This window comes from Zeugodacus cucurbitae, chromosome 6 (assembly GCF_028554725.1).
Source record: "Zeugodacus cucurbitae isolate PBARC_wt_2022May chromosome 6, idZeuCucr1.2, whole genome shotgun sequence".
Taxonomy (NCBI): Eukaryota; Metazoa; Arthropoda; class Insecta; order Diptera; family Tephritidae; genus Zeugodacus; species Zeugodacus cucurbitae.
Window position 1 is genome coordinate 34,709,546 of NC_071671.1, and position 20,907 is coordinate 34,730,452.

The 20,907-nt window shown below is 37.0% G+C and overlaps 1 protein-coding gene across 4 annotated transcripts in view; it reads right to left on the bottom strand.

Annotated features, from left to right (window-relative positions):
• Nucleotides 1–20,907, bottom strand: part of Phm_1 (peptidylglycine alpha-hydroxylating monooxygenase) — a 114,287-nt gene that overhangs the window by 88,566 nt on the left and 4,814 nt on the right. The window contains exons 1-2 of one of the 4 annotated variants that reach the window (XM_054234300.1): nt 17,683–17,819; nt 17,486–17,586 (exon numbers count right to left, since the gene is read on the bottom strand). The exons of 2 other annotated variants lie outside the window; for them this stretch is intronic. In XM_054234300.1, coding sequence (XP_054090275.1) covers nt 17,486–17,586; nt 17,683–17,722 — 141 coding nt within the window. In that variant the 5' untranslated portion in view covers nt 17,723–17,819. Of the gene's footprint in view, nt 1–17,485; nt 17,820–20,907 lie in introns of those variants that run through there. One more of the 4 variants, XM_054234297.1, reaches the window with a different exon arrangement.

Below are 20,907 nucleotides of genomic sequence, written 5' to 3' on the forward strand. Positions count from 1 at the left end.
TTCCGAAAGCTTAGCCGTTGGTACCTCATCTTCCATGAAGTCTCCAAAAAAGGTTCTTGCCATGGACATCATAACTAATTATTGGTTCATCCAAATCAACAAACCAAAAATATTTGTTGTTAATGAACGAAGGAAAAATTAAAAGATTAAAAACTGAATTTTTGATAGATTTTAAACAAAAAAACTAACTTTTATGGTGATTATCCAAATGGTCCAAATAAGAGTGATTCCTGTAATTGAACAAACTTTTAATTTAAACGGGATGGTTTTAATTGAACAAATTGTCCAATAAAGCGAGTATCTGTTAATTGATTCCCCGGTTAATTAAACGAAAATTTGTGCAAATTTCGATGTGCAATTAAGCGAAAAGTACTGTATTTGGTTAACATATTAAAAAAAAAGTTTACATTACTCGCAGAAATAAAAGAAAATGAAATCAAATTCAACAACAGAAAAGTCAAACACTAAATATTTTCAGCTTTTGGTAAAACTTCCTCCAAATCAGAAAATAGTTTTATGCGAAAGAACTTGTCATTTCTTTCTCCTTGGTAATCCACGGTATTGACTCGTCCAGGGTTATTTTTTTAAGCGCGCCTCAAAGACGCCAATGCAGAAAGTAGTTTTATGCGAAAGAACTGAGAAAATGACGGAATATTATTTGGTGGATAATCCCTCCTTTTTATGTTTTGATTCGATTCGTAAAATACGTATATATGGCAACACTTATTTTTTGTGAAAATGGAACCCGTTTGATATTGCGCATATTAAGGGAATTGTATAGATCAGTGTTGTCCAACGTGACTGTGTGCACGTTATGCTTGTGTTGGTTATTAGCGTACATACAAGTAAACGTACTTTTTAAAAATTACGGTCAACTAAATAACCTATATTTATTTCTTTATTATATTGCTTAATTCTAATGAGCTTAGAAATGTGATTGTTTGATAGTATAGCTGAGAATTTAATTGTAAATAAAATTTTCTTTTGTAACTATCAAGAAGACTTTTTCGGGCGTCTCCCTCGATATTTACAAGATTTTTGTGACAACGTTCATAATGTCTTTTTATATCATGTTTGCTACAACGCTTTATTTTATTATAAAAAATTAAGCATTCTGCATGCTTTTATTGTTCTCAATAAAAAATAACATATTTCCCAAATTTGTTGGAACATTTTTAGTGCGTTCTGTTTTCTAGCGTCAACTGATCGCAAAATTCTGCTTTGCTTGCCTACGAAGTTGAATACAGTAGCACAATCGTGCTTTCACAGACACTTGTCGCGACATGTTGGTGTGAGGTGTCTGGCTTGTCCGTGCGCTATTGTGCGCATAGGCCGTGGACAACGCTGGTATAGATAATACTAAATTAATGTAAAATAAATATGTAGAAACAACATATTAGTGAAGTATAAATATATATAAAGTGCAAAATATGTGTAAAATATTCAATATTCGATGAGAAAAAACATCTTAAAAATTGTTAACTTTTAAACTTGATAAGTTTGCTATAATTATATATATTCGTAATCTGGAAAGGCACAATTCCGATTACTATGGCGCCCCGATCTGTGGGCACCGTTAGAAAGAGGACGTCCTCCGGATTAAAAAATATATAGAGGGTTATAGGTACCACAGACGCCTAATTTTCGAGATATTCCGCTTTAAAGATCAAAAAATCAAAATTTCCAACAAGCAATTTCACATACTTTAACACATTACATTCCCAACAAACACTGGAATTGAAATTCTCAAACGTTGGAGAAAATATTAATTTTCAATTTGAAGTTCAACATTTATGCAATTTGAAAGACAACATTTTCTCAAATGTTTCTCAAGGTCTATTTCTCAAATCTGTTTCCAACATTTTACAATTTGAAAGCCAACATTTTCTCAAAGGTTATTTCTCAAATTTGTTTCCAACATTTTAAAATTTGATAAAAATCATTTTCTCAAATATATGGCATGCCGTTTCATTCCGTTCAATAATCAATCAATCATCTGTCAAAAAGTATTCATAATTAAAAAAACGTAATCGTGATGTGCAGCAATTTTAAAGAATAAAAGTGAGAGGAAGTATAATATTATAAATATTTGTTATAATTGTGATATTTCGAACAGAAAATGCATACTACAAAGAAAATAAAAAGTGAAGTGAGGCAGATATTTGACTTGCTCACAGATAGTGATGGAGTAGGGAAAAATAAAAGCCTGGAGATCCCAGGTGTAGATGCGGCTATGGAGGAAAGTCCTTCTACTTCCAATAGGGTGGAATATGAGTTTAGTGATATAGAAAGTGAAGATTCCGTATATGAGGAATCCAACCTAAACGTGACAAACACTTCAGTTAGGAAAGAGCTAGCGGAGTGGGCGGTCAAATTTAATATTTCCACCGTTGCAACTAGTAGTCTGTTAGGAATTCTACAAAAATATATTAGAGATATTCCAAAGGATGCACGAACTTTAAAGTGTACTCCTAAGATTCCACCCGTGGAGAAAATGCGAACAGGAGAGCATATTCACTACGGCATAGAAGACTCCCTGACAGATTTTTTATTGAGGAAATCATTTGATTCCACCGAAATTCACCTCAACATTAATATTGATGGCCTTCCACTCGCAAAAAGTTCAAATTTGCAAGCTTGGCCCATTTTAATAAATGTAAATGGGGAACCAGTTGTCATGGTTGTGGGAGCATATTGCGGAAATAGTAAGGCACTCTGCCCGAACATCTTCTTGCAAAGATTTGTGGATGAGTTGTTGTACTTATTAGAACATGGTTTAAACTTCAATGGTAAACATTTTTCAATTTATTGCCGGTCTTTTATTTGTGATGCTCCAGCAAGATCCTATGTATTAGGTGTTTTTTTGTTGCTTAAAATGCACTCAAAAAGGTGAATCTGTAGGACATCGGATAATTTTCCGTAGTGAAATATATCCTAACAGAACAGATGCAGATTTTCGCTCACGAAATAATGTAAATCATCATAAAATATTGGACCAAATAGCTATTGAAAAGTTACCAATCGACATTGTGAAGTCATTTCCATATGACTATATGCATGTGGTGTGTTTAGGTGTCATAAAAAGCTTACTTCTTGGCTGGATTAGGCACAAAAATAGATTGTATTCTTTAAAACCAACCCAGATTAATTCATTAAATTCTAAAATACTCTTTTTAAGTAATCAAGTTCCCAAGGAATTTGCACGACATCCACGTTCCCTACAAGAAATTGAGAGGTTTAAGGCTACAGAACTAAGGCAGTTTCTATTATATACCGTAATTGTTTTACTAGCTGATATTTTAGACGCTGAAAGGTACAATCACTTTTTGCTGCTTAGTTTGGGTATGCGAATTTTATTAAATGAAGCCTCTTGCATCGAAAATAATGAGTGTGCGAAAATTCTTTTAAATGAATTCGTCAAAAACATATCTAGACTTTATGACGATTCATTCTTAACTTTTAACTTCCACTGTCTTACTCATTTACATTCTGATGCATTAAATTATGGAGGATTAGAATCTATTAGCGCATTTAAGTTCGAGAACTTTTTGTCCAAGCTTAAACGTAAATGAAATAGTAAAACTCATATTGCTGCCCAAATTTATAATCGTTTAGTTGAGGAAAGTTTGTTCAGTAATGATAATTTTGAGGTTGCAAATGTAAAGCAAAATCAGCCAATGAAATCAATAAACACAAATTCATTTTATTTATCCTTAAAAATGCCAGATAATTTTTACAACATAAAAAATAAGATTTTTAAAGCCATACATTTTTCACAGGAAAATGGTGTATCAAAAATTTCATCCGTGGAAGTTATCAATTTTAATGACTTCTTTATTACACCAATAAAATCATCAAACTTTAATATAAGATATTGCTCTGCTTTACAATTTTCAAGTTGCGTCTATCAGCATTTAGCGGAAGAAATATCACAAAAAATGATCTTGCTTAGTAATTTTGAATGTAGTCAATATGTATTTATTCCTCTTATTCACAATTAGATGGATTTCAATAGCTCGTTTATATCGATTGGATGTGAGCAAACCACTAAATCAAGTAAGTAGTTAATACAATATCGTTTTTTTGAAGTGGTTTTAACATTTTAATTAAATCGTAGATTTTGACGACTTAAATAGCAAACTGGATAGTCTGGATAAGAAGGTAGAAGATTTGTTAAAAGGTACATACATATATTTATATAGTTATTGTACATATGCATATGATAATTTCGATAATTTCAGAACATCATACAACTCAAAAGCTTCTGAAGAGAGTATTGGAAGAAGTTAAATCGACCTCACATAATGCTACAAAAAAAGAAATAAAATTTTGCCACAAAAACCTTTTGCAGAAGCGCATGATTTCGCTACTTTTGAAGACAAAATTCAATCTTCCGAAACAAAATTTAACGGTTTGGTAAATTCTCATTTATATTATTACATCAATAATTTGTCTATATATTTTTATATATTTTTTTATATATTTATATATATATTTTTATAGGCTGAATTGCAAATGATAATAGCATCCAATTCGAACAAATTTGTTAAAATGGCTTGGCGAAAAGTTTTTACGGACGATGTTGCCCAGATATACTGCTGGAAAGGAACGAAGACGAAAAAACCGGCAAGAGCACTTAGTGTGACGACAGCATTAAGACGTAATATTTATTTTATTGCTTTATTCTTATTTGTAATTTTTTTCTATTATAGAGGCATACCATCAAAAATTCCCTACCGCTGCCACGGATATGGAATTCGAGCGGACTACATTGAATTTTTTCCAACACGCCAGCAACAGAATAAAAAAAAGAATTGAATACGAAAACAAAAAGAATATGTCATCGGTAATCGTAAATTAATTAGTTCTTATATTATTGCGCGGCAATTTTAATTTTAATTTTGTAAGTTGTAATTGGATTATTATTAAGTTATGTACTTATCTTAAGGATGTACATTATTTTCGTTAATTTAAATTAAAAAATGAATTTTTGTTACGTTACCATGTCATTTATTGTTTAATAAAATTTATGTATATATGTATATGTACTGCGTACAATATACCTCTATAAATTCTTATATAAATAAAAATTAATTTCAAAACTTAATTTCAACCAGTCTTATTTTTAAATCAGTGGCAACTTCAATTAATGTAATTGGAATTCGTTCCATTTCATATTTGAGACAATGCAGAGAACGTTAAATATAGAGAAGGTTCATGGTGTGCCGATTGTCAAAGTGGTCCTCTTTTCGCAGGGGTACTCGCCAAGATGAGCGTGTTTCACCACAGAAAATTATTAGCGTGTTTCACCACAGGTTTAACATCAGCGCACTCGAAAATAGCAGAATTGAGCGGTTTCAGTGTTAAATGAGAAAAATTATGTTAATTTCATTGTTTCGCTTACAGTTTCGCCTATATACAATGCGACTCTGTATATGATTTCGTTTATATTTGATATCAAAATATATACGTACATATGCAAAAAAGCATGAATTATTATTTAAAATGCTTTTAAGTATCTAATAAATTAATTATTTTATTCATATGCTAAAATACAATGTAATTATATACTATATATGTACATATGTATATTTATTTTCTTTGGATATTAAAATTTTCTATAATATACCAAAAGAATAAACTTTCGCGCATAATTTGAAATTGTAAACAAAATCAAAAGAACCATACGTATAATGTTTGTATATTTGTTTACATGCATATGTGCGTAAATATGTACATATGTGCCTCATGGTTTGTTGTAAAATCTTCGTTGCCACGGACAACGAATGGCCGCAAATTGTGATTTTTTGTTTTCAAGTCAATGCAGTGTCGCACGTTCGAAGGGAAGCGGATCAGGTCCACAAATCATATTATCGTTTATATTTTTATGCCTTGATCCTTACAGAAATCAATCGTAGTACATTGAATTATGGCATAATACATTGGTAGAATATTTAAATAAATTTAATTATTTGAATTTGCTAATTGTAGGTCAGTACTATACAATACATAATTAACGCATTTATAATTAGGGAGGGATCACTTGAAACGCCTCTGTAAAGCTCGATGTGTCGAAAAATTGATGGCCGCCTGCGCACTGACAAAGCGACGCAACATTGCGTTGTTGGTAGGAAATCGGCTTGTCGTAAATATGTATGAATATGTATTTTTTTTTTTTTTTTTTTTTCAATATTTCCTTATTTATTGAATCTGCTTGTTTTTAAGCCTAACAACAAGTTATAAAATCTTAAATCTATTTAAAAGGAGGATGGGATCATGTGTAGAAGTTCACGCAAGTGAGGAAAGTTTTTGATTGTCATTCACTTGGGAGTGGCCAGAAACGATTCTTCTCCACATGGTTCAAGCAGCTCACGACTTCCGGTTTTAGACCAAGTATCCTCTGGGTAGCCAACAGACATCCGTTTGAAGGCGAGCTAAAGTGAGAAGGCGAAGCCCGCTTATGCGGTTGTGCGTAGGGCTTGGGACCCACCACATAAAAACACCCCCCAATGAAAAATCTACGAAAGCCTCGGATGAGACACCCCCCTTTTGATGACGACCCCTGCAAACGTTCTAAGGACAATGATATAAGGGCATGCACCTGGAATGTCCGGACCCTTAATTGGGAAGGTGCCTCTGCCCAGCTGGTTGATGTCCTCATACGGACGGGACAAGGACGGAAGAAGGTGGGCAGCAAAGAATGCCCGTCAACAAACACAAGGAAGGTTCGACGTCGAAAAGCTGCAATCGCAACAGACAGCCACGAAATACTCTACTCGACTTGCACTCCTGCTCTCTGAGAGCACTCATCAGCATCTCGGTATAAGGGAACTGTGGAACGGCATCTCAAACTCACTGCGTACCGCTGCAGCCGAAACAATTGGTTTTCGGCAACGACAAAAAACAAGCTGGTACGATGAGGAGTGCCGTCTCGCAGCGGAGAGAAAACAGACTGCCTACCTCGCAACGTTGCAAACGACCACAACACGTGCGGGATGGGATAGATACCGAGAGCTGAAGAGGGAAGCGAGACGCATCTGCAGACAAAAAAAGAAAGAGGCCGAAATGCGTGAGTACGAAGAGCTTGAGAAGCTGGCAGACAGAGGTAATGCTCGAAAATTTTATGAAAAAATGAAGCGACTTAACGAAGGTTTCAAGACCGGAGCATCCTCATGTAGAGACCAAGGTGGTAATCTGGTAACCGATGTCCAGGGCATACTGGGATTATGGAGGGAACACTTCTCCGACCTGCTGAATGGCAGTGAGAGTACAACACCAGGAGATGGCGATGGAACAGATGTTCCATTACCCGACCATGCAGAAATTCGAATAGCAATTACCCGCTTGAAGAACAACAAAGCAGCGGGGGCCGATAGATTACCGGCAGAACTATTCAAATACGGCGGCGAAGAACTGATAAGGTGCATGCATCAGCTTCTTTGCAGAATATGGTCGGAAGAAAGCATGCCTGTCGATTGGAATCTCAGGGTGCTCTGCCCAATCCATAAAAAGGGAGATCCCACAATCTGCGCCAATTACCGTGGGATCAGCCTCCTAAATATCGCATACAAGGTTCTATCGAGCGTACTGTGTGAAAGACTAAAGCCCACCGTCAACAAACTGATTGGACCTTATCAGTGTGGCTTTAGACCTGGAAAATCGACAACTGATCAGATATTCACCATGCGCCAAATTTTGGAGAAGACCCGTGAAAAGAGGATCGACACACACCACCTTTTTGTCGATTTTAAAGCTGCTTTCGACAGCACGAAAAGGAGCTGCCTTTACGCCGCGATGTCTGAATTTGGTATCCCCGCAAAACTAATACGGCTGTGTAAATTGACGCTGAGCAACACCAAAAGCTCCGTTATGATTGGGAAGGACCTCTCCGAGCCGTTCGATACCAAACGAGGTTTCAGACAAGGTGACTCACTATCGTGCGACTTCTTTAACCTGATGCTGGAAAAAATTATAAGAGCTGCAGAGCTAAACCGAGAAGGTACAATCTTCTACAAGAGTGTACAGCTCCTGGCGTACGCCGATGATATTGATATCATCGGAAGCAACAACCGCGCCGTTTGTTCTGCTTTTTCCCGCATGGATAAGGAGGCGAAGCGAATGGGTCTGGAGGTGAATGAGGACAAGACGAAATATCTCCTGTCATCAAGCAAACAGTCGGCGCATTCGCGTCTTGGCTCCCACGTCACTGTTGACAGTCATAACTTCGAGGTCGTAGATAATTTCGTATACCTGGGAACCAGCATCAACAACACGAACAATGTCAGCCTCGAAATCCAGCGCAGAATAACTCTTGCCAACAGGTGCTACTTTGGACTGAGTAGGCAATTGAACAGTAAAGTCCTCTCTCCACGAACCAAAATCAAGCTCTACAAGTCGCTTATCATTCCCGTCCTGCTCTACGGTGCAGAAGCTTGGACGATGTCAACATCAGATGAGACGACACTAGGAGTTTTCGAGAGGAAAATTTTGCGCAAGATTTATGGTCCTCAGAACATTGGCAACGGCGAATACCGCAGACGATGGAACGATGAGCTGTGCGAGTTATACGACGACATTGACATAGTTCAGCGAATAAAAAGACAGCGGCTACGCTGGCTAGGTCATGTTGTCCGAATGGACGAAAACACTCCAGCACTGAAAGTGTTCGATGCAGTACCCGCCGGAGGAAGCCGAGGAAGGGGAAGGCCTCCACTCCGTTGGAGGGACCAGGTGGAGAGCGACCTGGTTAAGCTTGGGATCTCCAACTGGCGCCGATCTGCGAAGGAGAGAGAGAGGTGGCGCACTATCGTCGATTCGGCTATAACCGGCTAAACGGTTGCAACGCCAATCACATACATACATTTAAAAGCTAGACAAGCTCAACCAAGTGATTGAGCTGTATTGGTGAAACGTTGCTCTTTAGTACGCAGGCATATCCCTTCTTTTTAGGCGTGTTTGATCGCAGGAATGTACTAAAGCATTAGCCAATGAGTTTGGGTGATCTCGGAGTTTAGATATATATTTCAATCTGCTGTCCTCTACTTCTTTCTTTACCATAGGGATACCAAGATCTTTATGGATATTTTCATTGCGCATGGTGAGCACGTGATTGATCTAATCATTTTCGATTGGAACCTTTGTATTATATCAATATTAGTTGCACAGGTCGTACCCCACAGTTGAATGCCATACATCCAAATCGGCTTTATAACCGCATTGTATAAAAGCACTTTGTTGTCTAAGCTAAGTTTAGAGTTTTTATTTAAAAGCCAATTTAAATTTGCAGCTCTTATCTTCATGCACGTTATTTTACTAGATATATGTTTTCTCCACGTAAGCCTTCTATCTAGGTGAATACCAAGATAGGTAACTTCATTCGCTTGGGGCACCAAAATATTGTTCATTTTTACTGCCGGACACATTTTTGGTCTTAGAGAAAATGTAACGTGCTTGCACTTTTGTTCATTCACATTTATACGCCAGTTTGCTAGCCATTCTTTGACAGAACTTAAATGGTTCGCCAATATTCTTGATGCTATAATGGGGCATTTCTTACGACTCACTAAAGCTGTGTCATCCGCAAAAGTTGATGTCAAAACATTATTAGCAGTTGGAAGATCAGCTGTATATATGATGTATAGAGTTGGGCTTAAAACACTGCCCTGTGGTACTCCAGCCCTTATTGAACATTCATTAGATATAAAATCACCTACTTTTACAGCAAATTTTCTATTTTTTAAATAGGACTCCAAGGTTTTATGCAATTGGAAAGGTAAAATTTTTTTAATCTTATACAAAAGTCCTTCATGCCACACTTTATCAAACGCCTGAGCCACATCTAGAAATATAGCAGAACAGTACTCTCTATGTTCGAATGCCTTCCTAATTTCGTTAGTTATTCTATTTACTTGCTCTACAGTGCCATGTTGCGCACGAAAACCGAATTGGTGCGTTGGTATTACCCTATTTTCATGAAGGAAAGGAGACATCTTTGATAGTAACACTTTTTCAAATATTTTAGAAAGACAGGGTAGAAGACTGATTGGTCTGTATGAAGACGGCTGTGTCAAGTCTTTACCTGGTTTGTCTATCATGATTATCTGCGACTTTTTCCATGAAATAGGATAGTATCCGAAACTAAAAATTGCATTAAAGAGCAAGGAGAGCACTGTTGAAGCAATATTTGGTAACTCAATTAGCATTTTTGGAGTAATATTATCGTGGCCTGACGATTTTTTTGGATTAAGCTCTTTTATGATACTAACAATTTCAGTAGTTGAAGTCTTAATAGACCCAAGTGATTCGTTTGTGGTATTGTGGATGATTGGCAACTTAAAATTGTTCTTTGGGCAATTTGATTGAAATACCTTTTCTAGGTGATTTGCAAAACAATTTGCCTTATCTTCGTCACTTCGTGCCCAATTACCATTTGACTGTCTTATAGGCATGTTGGAATCTACCGGTGGCTTAAAAGACTTTTGGGCTTTCCAAAGAGAGTTTTGCTTGGTAGAATTTGGACACAGTTTCTTTATATAATTTTCAGTGCTGTATTCTTCCTCGCGTTTAAGCGCTTTTTTTAACTTACGTACAGCAGATTTCAGTTGAAGCTGAGTAGAAGGAGAGTGATGTATCTGCCATTCGCGTCTAGCTCGCCTTTTTTCGTTCACAAGCTTTTCTATTTTATTATTAGTCATGTTTCTAAAAACCTTAATTTTTCTTTTTGGTGTTGCCAAGACAGCTGCATTAGTTACTACATCATTAAATTCTTCTATACTGTTATCAATATCTCTTCCTGTATTTATTTTTAAATCTATGTTAATGTGGCTACTGATATATTTTCTATATTTCAACCAGTTTGTTTTATGAGTTGTTAGAGAAACTTTCGGCTCAACTATCATGGGCTGTTCGCATAACTTTATTAGTACAGGAGAATGATCAGAAGATAAGTCAGTACATGTATCTACTGTTATTAGCGATCTATCTATGTTTTTGACTACAGCAAAATCTATTAAGTCTGGTATTTTGTTTCTATCACTGGGCCAGTATGTCGGCTTACCAGGAGATATTATGTCAAGGTTATTGTGCTTATTTATAATAGTGTAGTACAGCTGCCGTCCTTTCGGATTAATAAGACGTGAGCCCCAGTACATGTGTTTTGCATTGTAATCTCCACCTGCTAGAAATCTTGGACCTAGCGTTCCAAAAAAGTCTTTAAATTCGCTATCTGTAATTTTAAAGCGAGGTGGACAATATATAGCAGTTAGATTAAGGTCAGCACCCCGATTTTTCAAAGATATTGTTGTAGCTTGTAACTGGGCTGTAGCATGCGGTTCTAAAGCGTGGTGGCTTAACCGATTTCTAACCAATATTGCTGTTCCACCGTGCGCCTTTCCATCTGGATGATTTGTAGCATGAAGTCTATATCCCGGTATAAAGAAATAGTTCTTATTTGTTAAATGAGTTTCTGATAGCAGCATAACATCTATGCTTTTTTCAGTCAGAAATTGTATTATCTCCAGTTTGTGTTGGTTTATACCATTGGCATTCCATAAACAAATATTTAGTATACTCATTTTTTAGATAATAAGGTCTGTAGCATTTGATTTTGTGATTTGATTAAATCTTGGATCATGTTTTGCATGCTAGACATAAATTGTGTCATACATTGAGTAAGGTTTAGGATCATATTTTCAATACCTCCATTAGGTGGATTTTGGGGTTGTTGCATTTGCACAACGCTGCCTTTTAGCACATTTGCATAGCTTCCTTGGATAAGACTATTCTTAGAATTACCAGGTTTCGAACTCTGGTCTGTAACTACTATATTTTCGTTACGAGGGATATTCATCATTTGGTTACGACGAGCTTGAATCCCCAGCGATAATTTTGATTTTAAGTCTTTATATACAGGGCAGCCTCTGTAGTTAGCAGTCTGATTTCCTCCACAATTACTGCATTTTTTATTTGTATCCTCTTTTTTAAGAGTACATTTTGATGTTGGGTGTAAATCACCACATACCACACAAACACTGCGTAGAGTGCAATAAGACTTGGTATGCCCATACTCTTGGCAGTTGGTGCATTGTACCGGACCATTTCTTTTATGAGGTTCTTCTACGGTAATTCTAAAGGGTGATTTTTTAAGAGCTTGATAACTTTTTTTAAAAAAAAAACGCATAAAATTTGCAAAATCTCATCGGTTCTTTATTTGAAACGTTAGATTGGTTCATGACATTTACTTTTTGAAGATAATTTCATTTAAATGTTGACCGCGGCTGCGTCTTAGGTGGTCCATTCGGAAAGTCCAATTTTGGGCAACTTTTTCGAGCATTTCGGCCGGAATAGCCCGAATTTCTTCGGAAATGTTGTCTTCCAAAGCTGGAATAGTTGCTGGCTTATTTCTGTAGACTTTAGACTTGACGTAGCCCCACAAAAAATAGTCTAAAGGCGTTAAATCGCATGATCTTGGTGGCCAACTTACGGGTCCATTTCTTGAGATGAATTGTTCTCCGAAGTTTTCCCTCAAAATGGCCATAGAATCGCGAGCTGTGTGGCATGTAGCGCCATCTTGTTGAAACCACATGTCAACCAAGTTCAGTTCTTCCATTTTTGGCAACAAAAAGTTTGTTAGCATCGAACGATAGCGATCGCCATTCACCGTAACGTTGCGTCCAACAGCATCTTTGAAAAAATACGGTCCAATGATTCCACCAGCGTACAAACCACACCAAACAGTGCATTTTTCGGGATGCATGGGCAGTTCTTGAACGGCTTCTGGTTGCTCTTCACCCCAAATGCGGCAATTTTGCTTATTTACGTAGCCATTCAACCAGAAATGAGCCTCATCGCTGAACAAAATTTGTCGATAAAAACATTTCGAACCGAACACTGATTTTGGTAATAAAATTCAATGATTTGCAAGCGTTGCTCGTTAGTAAGTCTATTCATGATGAAATGTCAAAGCATACTGAGCATCTTTCTCTTTGACACCATGTCTGAAATCCCACGTGATCTGTCAAATACTAATGCATGAAAATCCTAACCTCAAAAAAATCACCCGTTACGATGTAACAAATATTTTAAGTTATATATTGGATGGGTTTCATTCCTTTTAATTGGGTTAGAGTTTGGCAGCAATTCGACTTTAAACATTGGTTGTGGTACCTTATTTCTATTGAAGATATTTACTACATTTTTAATTTCAAAGCCGCATTCTTCAAGGGCTTCTTTGACATCATTAGACTCTACCGAAGACTCTATGCCTTTTACAACAACAACTAGGCCTTTCGAGCTCTTCAGTTGATAAGAATAATAGTTTTTATTGTTATTTGACAAAAATTTCCCTATATCCATAAAACTTTTCTCAGTGTAGGACTGTATTTTAGTTTCATCTATATTGCCTTTTTTCAAAGGCACTATATGAAAATTGTTAGTACCTACAATTTCTCTTAGTTTCGCAACAAGTACATTAGAGCTACGCTCTCGCAAATATATTGGCGGCGGCTTGGCATTCACGACTGTGGTGGTACCCTTCGCATCGTCGTTCGATCCATTGCTTAGTATGGCAAATCTGTTGCCATTTAAAGTTCCTGGCTTATTTGTATCAAGCGTGGCTGGTTGGAATTTTTTGGAATTGACCGCTGACTTTAAAGGACTTGATTTCCTTTTAATATTGACGTAGCGGTCAATACCAATCTGTACAGATGGTGTTTTTCTTTTTGGTACATGCTCACCTTGCATTGTTTTTCCCTTTGGTGTCCGCTCGTTTGCTGGTACCTGCTTGCTTGCTATTGTCTGCTGTTTTGTTGTTGTGCACTTGCTGTTTTGTTCTGCTTCTGTTGATCCCTTCTGCTGATCGGCAGAGCGCTTCGATGACTCATCTTTTTCACCGTTAGATTGTTTTTTTGTTGGAGCAGATTGTGTAGGCTCAACAAAGCTGAAGTAAGCATTCAGAAAATGCCTACGACCTTGCTGTTGAGGCTGCGCAGCGCTCATATTTGTTTTTCTTTGTTTGTTTTGCTCACTTGAATTTTATTATTATTTATTTTTATTGTTTGTAAACTTTTTTGTTTTAGTATTATATTTGTTTTCTTTTTACGTTTAGCTTTTGATTTTCCACAGAACTTGTAGTTGTTTTGTTATTTAATTTTATATGCTTTTAATAATTCAATTAAATCACGGAGCGCATTAAAACACGTCCGTACTCTTTGAATGCTCACAACTTCGAGAGCATGGAAATATATCTACATAATTTTTTGCGAGCCTTTGATCAGAATTTGTGCTGAAAAATATTTAAAATCGACTCAAGGGCTATGTTGCCATTTTTGTACCTAGGTTTTTGCGATGTTGCAAATTTTCCTTCTGGAGGGAACATTAGAAAAATCTTCAATTTATGATTTTTGTCATCGTCGCGAAAAGCCGTTTGTAGACATGGCATGCGCAGGGAGGTGTGTATGGCGTTGCTTTTATGAATGAAGCAACTTTGCCAAGTGAATGTGCGCTTGCGTTCATGAATGAAAATGTTTTTGTTGTATTCACTACAAAATTTGGCTTCGTTGATTGGCTGCCATATTGACTTGTGATGCTGCTTATGCGTTTGAGGCGCTTGTTGTTTTTGTAGAAAATGCTTTTGATTTTTTGTGATGGTGACAAACTTACGTGTACGCATACGTTACGTACATATGTACGTAAGCGCTTTTGTTTACATGTAGATATATACAAGACTCACATAATGAAATATGTAGTTAATTTTAGTATTGTAAGAAATACATTTAATATAAACATTAAGTATGAATATTATTTTAAAACAATACATACATATGTAGGTCCGTTTAAATATTTTGACGCCAAATATGCATCTGAAATCGCATAATTTATTTGGATTGAATAAATTTTGCATGCAGTCATAAATAAACATCATATTAGCACATATGATTGCATATAAATGTATCAATATATAAGCAAACGGAATAGAAATGTAAATCTCTGAGCATATTTTTCATTTAATGCTCAGCAATGTTAACGTGACGCTGTTAAAATTTCTCATTCCGAGCTGGCTGAGGTGAAACACGCTCATCGTGTTTTGTTAGGTTTTGACAATTCACACGCTGGTCCGCAATTGGACCTTCTCTATATTTAACGTTCTCTGGACAATGTTGGAGATTTGGACATTCTCAAATAGAGAACAAAGGAAAATTTCATATTAAAAATGTGCCTTTTTGTTTGAGAATGGCTTTGTTTTCAAATTGAAATGACTTAGAGAACAAACGTTTGATATTTGAAATTAAGGTTGATTCTCAAACGCATCTCAATTTGAGAATCAACAAAAATGTTCATTGGGTTACTAACATTCAATAAAACTCAAATTTTACATTTATTTAAAGTTTTTTTGAACAAAAATTACTTATTTTAAAAATCACTTTTCACTCTAAGATTTATATGTTTACAATTATGCGGAAAACGAGCGCTGCCACATTGTAGATATCATATATAAATTCATCCATAAATTCCTCTTTTTTTGCCAAAATTCCTCTTCTTTTATTTAACAAAATAAATTTTTAAAAATCATATCGAGGACAGTCCCTTATTTTGCTAACACTTGTGTTGGCTTGACCAGAAAGGAGTTATACGCGAAAAAACCTGAACACAACGGGGGGACACCCCCGGTTTTGGCTCTACCAGGGTAATATTTTTGAAGCGCGGCTGAAGGCCGCCAGTACAAAAAAGAGTTATACGCGAAAAAAATATTTTTTATATACATACTTGATGCAGAAGAAAGTTCCACGACAAAAAACCATGATATGCAAATAAATAAAACACAGTCAATAAAAAATCGATCATCTATGGTTTCTAACATGTGGCAACGCTCGGTTTCCACATAATTGTAAACACAGAAACTTTTTCAGCTATTAGTGTGCTAAGTGATTTTTAAAATAAGTATTTTCTGCTTAAAAAACCTTAAATTAATCTATATTTTGAATTAAAATGAAGGGGAAACTTTAGTATACTATCCCAGGCTTTCGGTAATAAAATGGGTATCGTTGGAAAGAGGAGGTTCTTCAGATTAAGAATATATATACATATAGCTGCAGCTGACTTATAGTTTTCGAGATATTCGCACTTAAAATTGAAAAAAGTGCTACTTTTATCTTGAATTTTCACAATATATACTGAATATTTTATTAATATTATTCACTTATTTTACACTTACACTTCACCACATTGTTTCTGCATATTTATTTTATAAAATTTATCACGAAAATAGCTGTAAATAAGTATTTAACATTGTACACAAATCTCTTAATTTCAACAATAACAAAAAGGGTTGCAGCTTGACAAGTAATAAGTGTTGCCATATCAGATATTTTGCAAACGAATGAGAACCAAAATAAAAAAATACCCAAAATGCAGAAAACAAATGCCCTATAAAAAGATTATATAAAGATAATATAAGAAAGTTTATGATATTCACTCTATGCACTATAAGTAAGGGAAATGAAAAGTTCTTTCGTGTAGAAATACTTTCCGCATTGGCGGTCTTCGGCCGCGCTTCAAAAAAATAACCCTGATCGAGCCAACACTGGGAGTTATCAAAGAGGGGGAATTGAAATACTCTTTCGTGTAGAACTACTTTCCGCATTGGTAATACCGAAAGACTTTGCATTAGTCATAACACCATTATGGTTTGGTTTGGGGTATAATCCTTCTTTTTTCTGTTTATTTTTATTCTTTTGATTTTTGCGAAATATTTGATGTGACAACACTGATTACTTGTCAACCTGCAACCCTTTTTGCTATCTTTTAAACGAAGATTTGTGGAAAATGTTAAATATTTATTTACAGCCATTTTCGTCATAATTTTTATAAAATAAATATGCAGAAACAATGTGGTAAAGTGTAAGTGTAAAATAAGTGCAGAATATTAATGAAATATTCAGTATATATTGTGAAAATTTAAGATAAAAAAAGCACTTTTTTCAACTTTAAGTGCGAATATCTCGAAAACTATAAGTCACCTATATGTATATATATTCTTAATCTGGAGAACCTCCTCTTTCCAATGATAGCCATTTTATTACCGAAAGCCTGGGATAGTATACTAAAGCCGACCCAAAATGAATGTTAATAGTGTAATTTTTAATATGTGAAGTGAAAAATGTGAAAAAATAGCGTTAAAGTGTGTGAAATACCATGTGTTACTTATAGAAAAAATTGTACTTTTAAACATGAATATTTCAAATATATTCATTTTATAATAATATATATATATATAATAATATTCAATAATATTTATATATATTCCTGCTCTGGAGAGCCTCCTCTTTCACTCGATACCCCATCGGAGTTGTCAGACCCCGACCGCAAAAGTAATCGGAATCGTGCCTCTGGAGAACATCCTCTATCCGCCAATACCCATTTTAACTCCGAAATCGTGCGAGGGTATACTAAAGCCGACCCTCAGACAATATCACAAATTAGTATTTACCTTATTGGGCACAACTTTCGGCATTAACAAGGGGAAACGGGACGTTTGTTCGACACTATTTAAGCCACTAATATCGTTGTTCTCCAAATAATCATATGAAACTAATCCGTATGTTGAACATTGAAGAGTAAACAATATCACGATTAGTGTAGGTATTCTCATTTGATACAGCAAATATAGCGTGTAAGTACTCATACCAAAAATGGTTTGTGATACTACATTGCACGTACGCCACATATTACTCGATTAATATAAATCTTAAATTTAGCTTTATTTCTAAACGACACAATATACTTTTTCCAAATGTTTTATGTGTTTGTTGTTGTGCCTCTTCTTCTTCTTAACTGGCGTAGAAACCGCTTACGCGGTTATAGCCGAGTCCACAACAGTGCGCCACGCATCTCTCCTTTTGGCGGTTTGGCGCCAATTGGTAATACCAAGTGAAGACAGGTCCTTCTCCACCTGGTCCTTCCACCGGAGTGGAGGTCTCCCTCTTCCTCGGCTTCCACCAGCGGGTACTGCATCGAAAACTTTCAGAGCTGGGGCACTTTCATCCATTCGAACAACATGACCCAGCCAGCGTAGCCGCTGTTTTTTTATTCGCTGGACTATGTCTATGTCGTCGAACAACACATACAGCTCATCATTCCATCTTCTGCGGTATTCGCCGTTGCCAATATTTAAGGGACCGTAAATCTTATGCAAAACCTTTCTCTCGAAAACTCCTAGTGCCGTCTCATCGGATGTTGACACCGTCCACGCTTCTGCACCATAAAGTAGGACGGGAATGATGAGGGACTTGTAGAGTTTAGTTTTTGTTCGTCGAGAGAGGACTTTACTTTTCAATTGCCTACTCAGTCCATAGTAGCACCTGTTGGCAAGAGTGATTCTGCGTTGGATTTCAAGGCTGACATTATTATCGGTGTTAATGTTGGTTCCTAGGTATACGAAATTATCTACAACTTCAAAGTTATGACTGTCAACAGTGACGTGGGAGCCAAGACGCGAATGCGCTGACTGTTTGTTTGATGACAGGAGATATTTCGTCTTGTCCTCGTTCAGACCCATTCGCTTCGCTTCCTTATCCAGGCGGGAAAAAGCAGAACTAACGGCGCGGGTGTTGTTTCCGATGATATCAATATCATCGGCGAACGCCAGGAGCTGTACACTCTTGTAGAAGATTGTACCATCTCTATTTAGCTCTGCAGCTCTTATAATTTTCTCCAGCATCAAGTTAAAGAAGTAGCACGATAGCGAGTCACCTTGTCTGAAACCTCGTTTGGTATCGAACGGCTCGGAGAGGTCCTTCCCGATCCTGACGGAGCTTTTGGTGTTGCTCAACGTCAACTTACACAGCCGTATTAGTTTTGCGGGGATACCAAATTCAGACATCGCGGCATAAAGGCAGCTCCTTTTCGTGCTGTCGAAAGCAACTTTAAAGTCGACAAATAGATGGTGTGTGTCGATCCTTTTTTCACGGGTCTTCTCCAAGATTTGGCGCATGGTGAATATCTGGTCAGTTGTTGATTTTCCAGGTCTAAAGCCACACTGATAAGGTCCAATCAGTTTGTTGACGGTGGGCTTTAGTCTTTCACACAGTACGCTCGATAGAACCTTATAAGCGATGTTAAGGAGGCTTATCCCACGATAGTTGGCGCAGATTGTGGGGTCTCCCTTTTTGTGGATTGGGCAGAGTACACTGAGATTCCAATCGTCGGGCATGCTTTCTTCCGACCATATTTCGCAAAGAAGCTGATGCATGCACCTTATCAGCTCTTCGCCGCCGTATTTGAATAGCTCGACCGGCAATCCATCGGCCCCCGCCGCCTTGTTGTTCTTCAAACGGGTAATTGCTATTCTAATTTCTTCACGGTCGGGCAATGGAACATCTGTTCCATCGTCGTCGATTGGGGAATCGGGTTCGCCATCTCCTGGTGTTGTACTTTCACTGCCATTCAGCAGGCTGGAGAAGTGTTCCCTCCACAAACACAGTATACTCTGGTCATCAACCACTAGATCACCGCTGGGGGTCCTACAGGAGTGTGCTCCGGTCTTGAAACCTTCAGTTAGTCGCCGGATCTTTTCGTAAAATTTTCGAACATTACCCCTGTCGGCCAGCTTGTCAAGCTCTTCAAACTCACGCATTTCTGCCTCTTTCTTTCTTTTTCTGCAAATGCGTCTCGCTTCCCTCTTCAGCTCTCGGTATCTTTCCCATCCCGCTCGTGTTGCGGTCGATCGCAACATTGCGAGGTAGGCAGTCTGTTTTCTCTCCACTGCGAGACGACAATCCTCATCATACCAGCTGTTTTTTTGGCTTTTCCGAAAGCCAATGGTTTCGGTTGCAGCTGTACGTAAGGAGTTTTGGAGTTTGTTGTGCCTCGCCTACGCTAAAATAATGGTAACGTGGCATTTCGACGGGCAAAATTTTATATTTCGCCACATATGTCAGATTATAGATTGCCTTTGGATACCGCACATTGATCGAGGCTAGCGATATATGTCAGAGGTTATATCAAGGCTTGTATGGCTACCACCCTGCAAGACAGGTACCAGCGAATTCTTCGGTGAAATGCCAGGGAGCGGTACCAGCAGTTTCAATGAAAGGTTCTATGCCATTCTTAAGGGCGAGTTGACAAAAGTACCCGAAACTATTGTGTACGTGTGATCGTTCATCCCTTTCTTGCACATTACATTCATCATTTAACAATTTATACATACCTCTTGCACGTTTTCGGACAACGATCTTGGTACAATCACGGATGAAAGACCCAAAACTGCGAACCAAAACTACATGTGCACTTTCAGTAGTGTTTTTGGTACTATTACGGGTGAAAGACCCAAAACTGCGAACGAAAACTCCACGTGCACTTTCAGTACTGCGACCCACAAAAGCCCAGAAACTATACCCGCTATTTTCGGTTAGTTCTACCAAAATTCCAAATGAGAATTTAATAACAAAATCATTAATTATATTTCATATTTATTGAAAAAAGCATGCCATTTAGGTATTTAATATTATATTTACATTTATTTATACATGTATTATCGTACTGCACTATATACATATGTAAAACGTATTGAATAGTTGAACAATGTTTGCTATCTGACAAAGGCTGGAGGAAGAGTGGCAAATGTCAAATACCCCGAGCGGCTTGAAAGTGTAAGCTGCGCACATTATGTGTGTGTGTATAAATAAAAGGAGGGATTTTACCCCAAATTACATCTCGGGGTGTCCTAAGTCCATTCGCGAAGTATTACTTTCTGCATTGCTTGAAAAAAATAACCCTGGTCGAGCCAACACCGGGAATTATCAAAGAGATGGAAATCATAACTTTTTTCGTGTAGAACTACTTTTTGCATTGGCGGCCTTCGGCCGCGCTTCAAAAAAAATAACCCTTGTCGAGCGAACACCGGGGATTATC